General features: G+C 40.8%; 1 protein-coding gene across 1 annotated transcript; it reads left to right on the top strand.

The window, feature by feature from the left end:
• Positions 1 to 1,433: 1,433 nt before the first annotated feature.
• LOC135978914 (centromere protein F-like) lies at positions 1,434 to 13,824 on the top strand (the record flags this gene model as incomplete). Its single annotated transcript, XM_065579618.1, has 4 exons — positions 1,434 to 1,560; positions 7,672 to 7,773; positions 11,240 to 11,362; positions 13,702 to 13,824. Coding segments are annotated over exons 1-4 (357 nt in total), but the record flags the coding sequence as incomplete, so codon positions are not given.
• Between the last annotated feature and the right edge of the window lie 246 nt (positions 13,825 to 14,070).

Consider the following 14,070-nt stretch of genomic DNA (forward strand, 5'->3'; position numbering starts at 1 on the left):
ATTTTTTAAATGGTAATGCTGTTCTGCAGGATAGTCGTCTCAATTCAAACACTCACCCTTTGCTTACCGTTAGTCCGTTAGTTTAAATGGGAAGAGTTTTCATTCAAGGCTTAGTTTATATGCACGGTCACATCGTAAAGTTAATTGCAAACCTAAGATGAAGTTTCAGCTTTGGAAGCCTGAAGGTTGTTTTTTTTTTTTGTTTGATTGGGGGGGGGGGGGTGATGGGTGGGGGAGGAGGAAGGGGATGGGGCAGGGTGAAGGGTCAATGACCGAAAAAAGGAAAATTCTCAACTGCTGTTGGCTGCCATCTGTTTGTTTGCAGATAGAGTACCAGTGGAATAGGTCTTCATAAAAGAATGATCAGATCATTTATTTCACATGCTAATAATCTGAAATTGATGATTACTGTTCTTCATGTGCAAAATTTCATTGAAGTCTGTGGAAAAGAAACTATAGATTCTGAGCCTCCCCAAACACACATGTGTATCATGACAAAAGCAGTTTTGATTTTTAGATACGCAGTGTTTTAGTGATGTGAAAAAAAGAGCCTATATTATATTTACTAAAGCCCCTTCCAAAAAGGGAGACATGCATTGAATAAGTTAAATGAACACCATTTGGTTAAATTTGGCCCAAAACACAGGTTTGTAATAGTTTTTCTTAAGAAGCAGCTTTTTCAAAACTTAAGACCAAATAGAAATGTTTCAATAACGTTTTAGAAAATTCCAGTGGAGGTAGTTCTTATAAACAAAGAGCAATGATTCTCAAACTTTTGTACTGGTGACCCCTTTCACATAGCTAGCCTCTGAGAGTTCCACACCCCCCCCCCGTATAAATTAAAAACACTTTTTAATATATTTAACACTATTATAAATGCTGGAGGCAAAGCAGGGTTTGCGGTGGAGGCTGACAGCTTGTGACCCCCCACATAATAGCCTCAAGACCCCCTGAGGGGTCCCGACCCCCAGTTTGAGAACCCCTGACAAAGAGCCTCTGCAAAATTTGTGGCCTAAACACTGTGATGTTGTGCCAATGCATAAGAAGCAGAAAATGAAGCTAGTAAAAAACAAAGTGAAACTGATCTACAGTCACTATCCAAGCTCAAAAAATAAACCTAAATTGTGCCAACTAGACTTTTAAAGGCCTTTCAATTTTCCTAATTTGATAATAGAGTCTTAAAATTTTTTATATTGCTACATATTTAACCTGATAAGCAGTTTTTAAGTAGTTATTTTTTTATTTGCATCTTATCAAGTGCATAGAATATGTCTAATTAGAATGTGTAGGCTGCTTTAAAGTACTAATACAGTAAATACCTTTTTAAGTAGAAGGCATCATATTAATCCTTTTTCTTTTAAATTAAGAATTAAACTTTAAAGTTCAAGAACTGGAATATCTGCTACAAGATCAAGAAAAAGAAAAGAAATTCCATACGAACAAACTTCAAGAAATTCAACTCCAGCTGGAGAAAACAAAATTGGAATTCACAGAAAAAAGATTCTGCTTTGCACAAAATTAGAGATGAATTGAATAGAATGACAGCACAACATGATCAAGGTACTGCCCAGGCACTGTACCATGTTGCACCAGGCCTCTTCTGGCTGCTTTTATAATGATTGTTAGCAGTAGTGTGTGTCAAACATTCAGTTATATTTACAAGATTCAAGATACTTGAATAATGTTTCTTAGAACATCCTGAGGATAATGAATTGAAAGTATGCATTATGTTGGACAACCTTAAGTTCTTAATTAGCTTGCCATTTTCTGCAAGGGTCCAAGCACTTCTTAGCAGGTACTTAGCATCTTGCAGCCTCATGCCTTCGGGCATGATTCACTGAAGATCTGGAACATCTTCTCCAGTAGGGCCCTACCAAATTCACAGCCATGAAAAACACATCACGGACCATGAACTATGGTCTTTTGTGTACTTTTACCCTATTCTATACAGATTCATGGGGGAGACCAGTGTTCCTCAAATTGAGGGTCCTTATTTCTGTGCTGCCTTCAGAGCTGGGCAGCCGGAGAGCAGTGCCTGTTGGCCAGGCAGCCAGTTCTGAAGGCAGTGCCCCACCTGCAACAGCGCAGAAGTGAGGGTGACAATACCATACCATGCCATCCTTACTTCTGTGCTGCTGCTGACAGTAGCTCTGCTTTCAGAGCTGGGCTCCCAGCGAGCAGCTACCACTCTCCTGCCTCCTAGCTTGAAGGCAGCGCCGCCACCAGCATCAGTACAGTGGTAAGAGTAGCAGCACCGCAAACACCCCCTCCCACAATAATATTGTGACCCCCCCCCGCCCACACACACACACACACCACCTTTTTGGATCAGGACCCTACAATTACAACACTGTGACATTTCAGATTTAAATAGCTGAAATCATGAAATTTATGGTTTTTAAAATCCTATGACGGTAAAATTGACCAAAATGGACCATAGTCCCTACCAATAATATTACATAGAGCAAGAATGACACCTGGTGGCCAATTGTGACCTTAAAGGGACACTGTCATATAGTTTAACATTTTCAGCCTAAACTACCATAAATTCACGGGAAAGTTATTTGGATTCTAAACTATCGCAGGCTAAATACTTGGGTAAACTCGAGTTAAGAATGAGAGTCCCTTACAATAAATTTGTAGTAATTAAAACTAACAAGTATTAACTTTGAATTTCCTGTATTTTTAAGTTAAACGGAAATTGCAACCCAACATTTAAAAATTTGGAAATGTATCATTAAGGCTCTCAAACCACCTCAACTCTGCCTCATCAGTGACTCTAGCCTCTAATCTTTCTTCCTGGAAAATGTGCTGTTTACAAGTCCTTCACATAAGAGTTTGCAAGATTAGGTCTCCATACTGAACTGGTGTTTTGATCAAGGGCTTTTTGTACTGGCTCTAGGACAATTTGTAAAAGCCAGTGTATTATCGGTTTAGTGAACAGACCACTGCTATCCCTTTGTAACTTTTTCCCCTTCGAGTGGTTATCCATATGCACAGTTTGCTGACGGTGTGCAATGTACCCCACTCACCCATGTTCAGAGTCTCATGCACCTTGAGCAGCCTCATGTCCTGCACCGAGTGCATAAAAGGGTGGAGCAGGCCAGCCACCACTCAGTTGCTCTCATGCCTCCTGGCTTCAAGAAGAACATGGGCAGTGAGCAGTGCTAACAAAATAACTGGCGCTTTTCAAATTTGTGCATCGTATAGATAGGGATAGTTAGTTGTTGCCCATTGGCATTTTGCTTTTTTAACCAGAATAGCTATTTCTTTCTGGTGCCAGGATGGCTTCTTCTAAGTCCCCTGGATTTACATACTGCCCATCAAACAAGGGCACTATACCCTTTAATGTTTGGCATTTAAAATATTTATTTTGTCTGGGGGAATATCTCTGGAAAATGTTCTATTTGCAAGTCCTTCACTTGCAGGACCTGCAAATCTAGAGAAGCCCTGCTCCAGATGTACTTAATGGGTAAAGCAATGAGACTAGCTTCAGGCCCTGGGTCATAGAATCATAGAATATCAGGGTTGGAAGGGACCTCAGGTGGTCATCTAGTCCAACTCCCTGCTCAAAGCTCAACTTATGCTAGCCTTATGTCCGGACAAAGCGTCTTTAGGACACATCCTGTGTTCCTACTGACAGTTGTCACAGACTTACATCTGAACTAGCAGATTCATCTGCCTCTATTTTTCTCTGAACCACCCGCTTCTAAGGCTGCTGCTATGCTCTCTATGTTGCATGTCAGACGTGCTTTGGCATGTTAATTTGCAAAGGATGAAATCTTTTAGATCTTCATCCAGTTAGGTGCATAGATGACTGTGTGAGGGCCTGTTTAATAAGTGGTTAATATGGATTCTCCTGCTTCATTCAGCATTTATTCTACAGCGCTTAGGCATCATGGCTGATATGTTTCTGTTGTGGAAATACGTAAAGCAGCTAGGCTGTTTGGGGAGGCACAGTCTTCCCTACCTGACCCTCCATACAGTTTTGCACCCCGATGTGGCCCTCGGGCCAAAAATTTGCCCACCCCTGCTTTAGGGGCAGAGGGACTTGCCTACTTTCAAATGTTAGGCTGTCTTTTATTTTGATCTTAACTCTGAATTACCTTGGTTTCTAATGCTTGATTTTGTTTGTTTTTAATAACTGCAGCATTATTATGAATTTAAAAAAACACTTACATGTACTGTCAACTTTACTCACAGATGTTAATGATTTGTTTGGTTTGGTTTCTGCCTGGGGATTTTCTTGATTATTTTTTTAAGACATTTTGAAATCTTTTCCATGCAAAGAAAGAAAGCTGGCAGAGAGTCCCCGGTGTTATGCAGAGAACAATGGGGGAGCTAAGTAACAGGGAACATTGTAGTGCTTAGAAGTACGATAGGGGTTAACCAGTCAGTATTCCTCAGGTTCTGTTGTTACCAGGAGGACTGCAGGTTCTGGTGGAGCTTCTGAACTTTGCAGGCACTCTGAGTTGAGATTAGTGGAGAAACTCTGAGGGGCTACAGGAATTCCTGAGAACATGGGGAAGTCCAGCTGAATGTTTTGGCCTCTGCCAATTGCTGCAGCTCCACAATTTTCCTGTGCATTTGGTAGAACATTGTAGCTCATGCAAGTCATGGATTCCATGATTCTTCATATTTATCTTTAGCTTAACTCTTTTCCCATCCCCTTTGTGCCCCTCCATACACACTTAGATGAAAGAAGTTATGTTGCCGTGGAGAAAGGGACCTCCACATGTGTCTTCTGTAGATGTGATGGTTGTCACCTACCCTTTGCTGTCAGGGTTTTAATGGATGCATGCAGATTCTGCTGCCTACTTAAGAATGTTACACCCTATCTACAGGATGCTGAAGATTATACCATCAGATGAATGGGGGTTAAGAATTTCCCTCTGGAGAGGTACAGTAAGGGCTGTTCTTTGCTACCTCTGTGAGGAGCCCATCGAGAGACGGTCTTGGCTGGGAGAAGGTTGAGGCCAGGGACATTGAGCCAATCCAGTGTTATGACCATGTTTGTATACAGATGTTCAAGTAATTTAACAATGAGAACTTTTGAGCTGTGACTAGGCCCTCTCCACTTCAGTGACTGATAGCAAATTGCGAGGAAAGATTGATTGGTTGCTACTTCTGATGTCACAATGATGCTACTTATGAATCACCTGAGTTACTGAGCAAATTGCAGAGGAAAGATTGATTGGTTGCTACTTCTGATGTCACAATGATGCTACTTATAAATCACCTGAGTTACTGGCATAGCTCTGTCACCATAACCTCTAGGTGTGACTGTTAAGAGTTTTTCTTATTACAGTCTAGCTTCTTTAAATGAGTTGGAAATCTGATTGAATTACAAATTATATTATTAAATATGGAATATATGAAGAGTCTGGGGTGGTCTGTCACTGGAATATTCAAAGCCAAGAAAAAGGTGAGAGAACAAGTGGTGAATTTTATTAATATTGTGATTTTTTTTTAAATTGTTTTCTTTGGCAAAGTAAGAAACTACTTTATGCAGAAAATTAATGTCATCTAAAGTGTAACTCTGCTAAACTTGGAAAGTAGCTTAATTTATTATACTGTGAAACAGGCATTTTTAGTTCCATTTTAAATGCCAATGTCAACCTGTTGGGTGAGAACCAAATCCACTTCAATTTAGGCTGAAACAATGTATTTTAGCCTTTATTATATATGTTTTCAGACAATGCTATTATCACCTATGAATTACATAAACATGCAAAAAAAGATAAGACAAGAAAAGGAAATGCTCAAGTTATCTTTCTTGGGGACAGGGTGACTCTTTTCAAATCTCTGCTATGCTTGGCTATTTTTCCTCTGTATCTTCTCCACTATTATGTCAATCATCTATTTTTTTAATCCTCTGTTCTGTAACTTTGCACAGACTCAGTATAGCAAGCTACCTCATCTGTGTCTTTATCCGTATATATTCCACTCTAACCCCCTAATTAAAAGATTCTCCTGCATAAATCACAATAACTAACCCAAATTCATACATTTTTTGCTTATTCTGCTAAAACTTACTTATATCTATGTAGTTCCCAATGAATCTATTCCTTGCTGTCATGCTCACTGGCTCCATGCAGTTGTACTTACATTACAGCAATTTTTATTCTTTTTACTCATCTGTTTTTGTGGTCTTGAGTTTTTACTTGTTGGACGGGTGGAGGATGAGGGATTGTACCTGACTTACTGAAAGCTAACAGCTCTCTTCTCTACCCTGCTCTCTCCTTGGTCAAGAACTTTATTTCTGAGACACACAATCAGTTTTCTGATTTACAGACTGTTTCAGCAAAATCTGATGATCTAAAGCAGCAGAAATACATACAAAAAGCAAAAATTCCTTCCTATTTTCTTATAGTCTTATATATAATAATTTCTCTAACATTACTTAGTACATATTTGACTAACACAATTCATTACACAGTTCTCCAACAAAGCTTAACTATGTATGTGCTTGCTCATGGTGGCTCCATAATTTACAGTAGAACTTCAGAGTTACGAACACCAGAGTTACAAACTGATCAGTCAACCACACAAATCTCATTTGGAACCAGAAGAACACAATTAGGCAGCAGCAGAGACACCCCCTTTCCCTCCCCCCACCCCGCAAAAGGCAAATACAGTACTGTACTGTGTTAAACTACTAAGAAATAAAGCAAAAGCAGCATTTTTTCACATCCTTTTAAAATTATATTCAAGTAAATTGTTCATCTTCTGTTTTAAAAGCATCCAACCATGAAGATGATTTAAATCTTAGCAGCAGTTCACTTTTTTATTACCTTTAAAAATAGTTACTTGTCTTAAAGAAAAGACTTCAGAAAATAAAAATGTGTTCTGTGGAGAGAAAAACAGTTATTCTGCTAGGACAGCTTTCTGGTAAATTGGTTGTAAGTCTCCCTAACATGCTGTGAATACAATGAAACTGTAAGAGGCAAAGGAGCGACGGTAGTATTGTGTTCTGAAAAAATGTATAGTAGTGTGCTTTGGACAACTTTCAGACTTTTATCAGCAGATTGTTTTCACAATAGAAATTACCCTGGGAATTTATTAAATGGGGTTTCAGTGTACTCTAGTTCTTTATAAACCACCAGAATTACAAGCAATATATTATTTTAATAAAATGACAGATAAACTGAAACACTTCTAATAGGAGAATTTCCTCTAAAAAGGAAATTCTTAGCATATTGATTTTCAGTTTAAAATTTCAGTCTAACCTACTTTAAACAATGAAAATTCTTCTGTTCTTGCTGTTCAAAATAGTTCACTCATTTTTTTCAGTTGAATCAATGTGCTGATTCACTGTAAATTGAAAGTTGCATTGAATTTATCTCTTGTGCCTAAACACTTCTAGTTTTTTTTAGTTTTTGCTGCTCATTTATTGAAACTTAGCACACACTTGTACTATAGCCAAGTGTAATCTGTTATCAGTTTGGGATGGGATACCTGTGTGGGTGTTCACTAGGTCATGGAAGACTGTAAGCAGTTTTGGGGCAGAGACCATGACTTCCTCGTATGTATGTGGTCTTTTTTTTTTTTTTTAACAGTGCCTACTAAAGTGGGGTTTCAATCCTGATTGCGGGGGCGGGATTGCTATTGTAGTACAAATAATAAGTATTCCCCTTGCATCACTGTGATTTATGATTAAACTTTTTATAGACTGAAATGATGGAGCAAACCATGGAAAGAGTACAGAAATGGCAAGGAGAAGTTGAAATTAATCGTCGCTCCTTAGAAGAGAAAAGAAAAGAACGGGAAAAGGTAAGACAAGACCCATTTTTTCACAAGTTTAAAGTTGCCTCCAGACTGCTGTTACCAGAGTGAACAAGTTGTTCCTTGAGTATTTGTCCATGTAGATCCCACTCTAGGTGCATATGTGCCTCAGGCACGCAAGATTGGATTCTTCTTCTTTGAGTGCTTGCTCATGTCGATTCCATATTTGATGTGTGCGCGCCCCCTAGGGCCGGCTTTGGCAACCTCTGGAGCCCTGTGCTTATGCGCTGGTACATTGGGCCCTGCTGGTCCCATGCCCTCTCAGTTCCTTCTTTCCACCAGTGACGGTTGTTGGAACGCTTCCTGTTTTCACAAGTCCAATAGTGGTTTCTCTAACTTTGGACTCTGAGTTTTTCTTGTATATCGTTACTGTAGTGTTAGCAGTTAGCATTTAGGAGCGGAATCCCATTAGGGACATAGCCCCAAGGACGGGGTATGGCCGGGTCCCTGGGGTTTAAGCCATGGGCTGGGTGCAGCAAACCTATGTCTATTAGTGACATGAACACGAGCTGCCTTAAGTGCCTCAGAGAGGCGCATATAAAAGAGAAGTGTAGGATCTGCAAAATCTTCAGACCTCGCACTCTTAAAGACAGGGATATCTGATTAAAAGCCATGTTGATGGAGGCTGCCCTGTGCCCTCCGTTGGAACCATGCCGCTGGAGATTGTGGTGCTCAAGTGTAGTTGGCTACAGCAACTACACTTCCCCAAGTGAGGGACCTTCCTGGGACCAAAGTATTGTATTCCTGGACCTAATGATCTCCCCCCTGTCCCTGTTAGAGCCTTTATCACCTCTCTATCAAGACAGGATTTTTGGTGACTGTTATCTCTGCTCAAAGGATAAGCTAGATTTAGGTGTTAATGGCAGGACCTCTTTTACTATATTTCACAAAGACAAGATGACTGTTCTTTGATCTCGCCCTAGGTTCTTATTCAGAGTGGTCTCAGGCTTTTGTTTGCATCAGGGCATAGACCCTCAGTGTTTTCCCCAAAACCTCATTTGACTCCTGGAGAGGCAAAACTTCATATGAGTGGTGTCTTTAGGGCACTTTTCTATCACCTCCATAGAACAACGCCTTTCCATAACTGGCCTAGAACTTTTTTTGTAATATTTGGGACAGGTCTAGAGGGCTCATTATTTCAACCCAGAGACTTTTGAAATGGATATTTGACTGCATAAAGATCTTCTGTGAACTAAATAAATTAGATCCACCTTCTCATATTATAGGGTTACCATATAGCCTTAGCAAGCAAAAAAGAGGACGGGAGGAGCCCCGCCCTAGCCCCACCCCGTCCTGCCCTAGCCCCACCCCTGCCCCTCCCACTTCCCGCCCCCCTCAGAACCCACAACCCTCTCCCCAGCTCCTTGTCCCCTGACTGCCCCCTCCTGGGACCCCTGCACCTAACTGCCCCCCAGGACTCCACCCCCTACCTAAGCCTCCCTGCCTCTTCTCCCCTGACTGCCCCCTCCTGAGACCCCCCCCAACTGTCCCCCGGGACCCTACCCGCTACCTGCCCAAAACCTTATCCATACTCCCCCCAGGAAGCTCCCCAGAAAGGGGGGTGCGTGTGTGTGTGCGTGCATATTAAGATACCTGCTGATGCTACACTGTGCACTGTCAACCCAAAAGAACCCAATCTCATGCACATGGGGCACGTGCACACCTAGAGCAGGATCCATGTAGCCAAAACAGCTCAAAAGAAGCCAGTTAGTGTAAAGAAAATAACTTTTTTGTAACATGATATTCTGATTTTGCCACTAAGGGGCAAATTTTAGTAGCTCGTATTCAAATTGAGGGAAAGTTAGTGGGAAAATATTTTAAGTATCTCCACTCTGACCTTCCCTCTTTCATTTTTTTTCTCCTTTGTCACACTCTCCCTTGCTACTTTTATTTGGATTTTTTCTTTTCTTTTAGTTTGGCAGCTGGATGGATCTGCATTTGTTAGTGAAACAATTTATTGGCCTACCACGAATTAAATTGACTAAAGCCATGTTCCTTACCTGTTGATAATAGTAGTCTGGTGGTTATAACTTGGTAAGAGGAAGTGAATCCGTATTTCTTCAAGGTAGGCTGGGCAGGCAGGCTACCAATTTGTTCACCTCTAATTTATAGTTAGACGATAAAAAAATCAGAAAAAAGCGTGAACATTTTGCTAGTAATTGGCTCACTTATTCCTGAGTGTGACCCTCCCCACCTGCCTTCTTCTGCTCCTGGCAGGCCAGCCCAGGGTAGGAGTGGGCCTTTGGAAAGGGTATGAGGGCAGAGGGGCTGGGGGTAAGTGGGGGAGACAAAGATTTGGGGAAATGGATCACTGGGATCCAAGAGGGTTGGGGACTTCATAGGATGGGTCTCTGGCTGGCAATGAGAGTGGGAACAGGCTGTGGGGGTACTTGAGGACATGGGATGGAGCAGGTGTCTTGCTGGAGGATAGGAGGGTGCTTAGGAGAAAGCAGAGGGGAAGCACTAGCACTTCACTACCTTCTCCATCTGACAAACCTGCTATGATTTGTTAGAGGGGAGTCCTGCAACTGCTGCCAAGAGAAGTTTGGCAGAGAGGTTTGTTGCCAGGAGACGCCACTAGTGCTTTCCCTTCCCTATCTTCCTCCACTTTCTGCTCCCCACTTAGCTCTCTTTTCCTTACCAACCTCAACACCCTCTACTAAAAGTTCCGTGCCCCTCATAGCCCTATTCCCCCACATAAATTCCCTCTCAAATTCATGTAGAGCCCCAACCATAAGGACCGTGGGGCTGGGAAGAAGCCTCAAAAACTAATTATACCTGGATGGATATCTACTTTGCATCTCCTAAAGATTGCAGGAGATGGGCTGGATTCCTAAGGATCTTCGGAGGTGTGCATTAGTGAAGTTCTGCTCCCCCAGAACTGAGGCGGGAGGAGTGAATGCCCCTCTACCAAACTTCTGTTGCTACTCAGTCTTATGTTAAGTCAAATTGAAAAAAACTAAGGCAGTTTCCTCACAAAAAACATTTTTACAGCAGTAAGTTAAACATGTAATCATAGCAAAGAAGGGAATTTTTTCCCCCAAAGGATCATGATTATTGGGGATTAGTCTGGTTGCTTAGTTGTAATGCTCAATGTTGTTATGGAGATCTACTTTTGAATTGATATATAAGCTTCATTCCATTATTTGCTAGTATTTTTTTGATCCACCTGTATTGGTGTAACAGATTCAGTAGGCTACTCTGATTGGCCAAACTGAGTCCTGGCCATTAGTGGCCATAACCGAATTTAGGCTTTACTTAAAAATGGTTTTTAAACTCTTTTTGCTTCTGTAAGAGAGGGCTTTAGTGTAATTAGTAACTATTTACAGAGACTATTTACAGTCCCTCCCCCATGTTTTCCAGTGTTAATAGTTCTAGTAACTTGACTAGAAACATGTAACAGGAGTGTGTTTCTCCCTCCTCCCTCCCCCTTCCCCATCTTCTACATTTCTAGGAAGTATTACGTCAGCTCCGTGCCTTACAGACAGTGGCCCAGCAGTGCAAGGAGATGAAACTCAACCAGGACTTGCAGCAAGCCAAGAACGATTACAATGGTCTACGGGCAGAACTTGACAACGTAGGATTTTTAATATCTCAACTATTCAAATGGAAGTGGTGATGCTGAGTTTTTATTTCATGTAAAATTTTAACTGTCCTCTTTTTTGTGTTTAAAGATCTATACATGACTAATATTTAAGTGCAACTAAATACATCACAGGTCAGAGCAAGCTGCGCTATGTTCCTGTCACAGGGTGAGCTGGTCCATTCAAAGACTGGGGCACAGCTGCACTTTTTCTCAGGTTTAGCCCATCTCCCTGTATGATGGGAATGAATACAAGGGTCATGTGACAGAAGCATGCGTCTAAACCAGGCCTGCTGGTTTAGATGCATGGCAGCCTGTAGTCATTCAAGAGAGAGACCCCCTCACCACACGCCAAAAGTTCAGAGAGACTCTCTCTCCTTAGTTCCCAGGCAGAGAGCCTGTGAAGAGGACAAGTGACAATTTTCCAGAACTCTAAGGCAGAAGACTTTGGGGGGAAGAGATTTACAAGGAACTGGAAACTGTGCAGGGATAAGCCTCCATTGATGGACCTGCAGGATGCAGAAATCCCAGCTAAGAGAGGGGCTGGACTGCAGGGATGGGCATGTTCTGATAAAAACCTGGAAAAACTTGAGGCATTATAAACGGAAAGGAATAATTGAGGCTGGTAAGGGTATGTTTGAGTGTTGTGTTATGATAATAAACCAAACTGGAAGAGAGCACTACTGTAAAATCGCCACATGTGATAGCTGGTTTGATGCAAGATTGAAGGTAAACTGAGGTAGCAGATGGGCCCAAAGGCAGTTTGGGGGTAATGCCCTGGAACCCTTCCCTTTAGACTTGTTCGGATTTGAGCACTGCTTCTTTTCTACCCACACTCTCTAATAGAAAACTGCTTTTTTATTTTTGATACACATGGTCTACACTGACTTAATACAGAGGTTCTAAATTTGTCCACGATAGCTGTCCGGCATAGCTATGTGAGCACATTAATCAAACCTTTTCTACAGAGGAGAAAATATTAACCACTACACATACTCTTCTTTCCATGTTTACTCTTGAAACACTCGCTTCATACTGAAACTTGGACGTCTAAAGGTTTTTATCCAGAAAAGCGTACTCCTTTCTAGAATGGAACTAAATTATTTCATTCTCATTTTTTTCTCTCTTGATGTTGGTAATAAATTTACTTCCTTTTTAATTTGGAGTACTATAGAGCTCTTATGACAGATATAAAACAGATTTAAAAGGTTGAAAACCAGGTAGAATTTGGTGGTGTCACAGTTATGGTCTCGTTAACTTCCTGGTTTAGATAGTGATATAAAGTCAGGTGATAAATTTAAGATTGAGCATAGCACTACACTAATTTCCCTTATCCCCAAAGAATGTGGTTCTGGAGACAGAGGTGCAAGCTGAATGTCTTTGTTGGTCCATAAATACAGGGAATTAAGGTGTACAAATACTGGTTTTTAAGAACATGTAACCTATTCCTTGAATATATAGTAAGTGGGAAAGGTAGAGTAATTTGTCAATCTCTTGATATTTGTGTGAGAGAAATAAAGCATCTGACTTGCTGTACCCAAACAAAAAGTGAGAACTGTGTTTTTCTCCGACATTTGGATTGTACAGAACTGAGTCTAGTTTGGTATTGATCCTTTCTGTTTGTTGGCTGTTCAATGGCATATTTGGTGATAGCTGATCATCAGTCCAACACCTAAACGTTACCTCTCAAATGAGCAGTTGAGGACTGAGTGGGAATGGGGAAGCATCTTCTAAACCTAATAGGTGCTTGCTTTGACAAAATACGTTACGTTAAAAAAAATTGAGAGCAAGTGTTAAATCTGCTGCCCTTATGATTGAACTTAAAAGAAAGCTCTGGTTAGGATTCCCAATGATTAACAGACTGTACTATAAATATTGCTTAAATTATGAATATATTTATACATTACAACTATATACTTGAAAATGTGCCTGAAAATATTTTTCATATCCTTGCCCAGTCTTGAGTTAAAGATTTGTGTTACCTTAACATGTACTGTTTTTGGTATGATACAGAATCTAGAACCCGGGACTGGACAGTGAAAGGAGATGGATTTTTCAGATATCTGGCCTATTTTTAATTGTACTTTTTTAAAGCCATCATGCTGAGTTTCAAGGATTAGGGCCAAATTCTGCTCTTAGTTATACAACGCAGAAGTCAACAGTTACTCCAAAGTTCTCTTTCTGTAAGAGGAAGCAGAACATAGCTTATTCTTTTTGCTTTGTTTTATAACGTATCTTTGGAGCTCATCATTTCAAGGGACATCAGGAATTTTTAATTTTTTTAAATAGATTAAATATGACTACAAATAAAATGTGATGTGTTTTCCTCATAGGCAATAGCAGTGAAACATCATTTGGAAAACAACTCCAATGAGCTTACAGAGAGGCTGTGCAGAGCAGAAGAGGCGATACTGGCAAGCCAGTCAAAGCAAAATGAGTTGAGGAGAAACTTTGAGGTAAAGAAATCAGAGGGGCAACTGGAATAATTAACAATTTAAACTGGAAATCAGTAAGAACTGGTGCCATTTAGGCCTTACTGACTCACAGGGGAACTCTGCAAGCTGTGTGTTGGAGAATAGTGTATTTCCACCAGAAGTTGTGTTTCGATACTGTCTTAATCTGGCTGTCCTTTTTTGGACCATCTTAGGACTGTGACAATGTTCCTCCTCTGCCTTGGTGAGCCCTGCGCTTATTGGCGGATT

The sequence above is a fragment of the Chrysemys picta genome, unplaced genomic scaffold (assembly GCF_011386835.1).
Source record: "Chrysemys picta bellii isolate R12L10 unplaced genomic scaffold, ASM1138683v2 scaf523, whole genome shotgun sequence".
In the NCBI taxonomy this organism is placed as follows: Eukaryota; Metazoa; Chordata; order Testudines; family Emydidae; genus Chrysemys; species Chrysemys picta.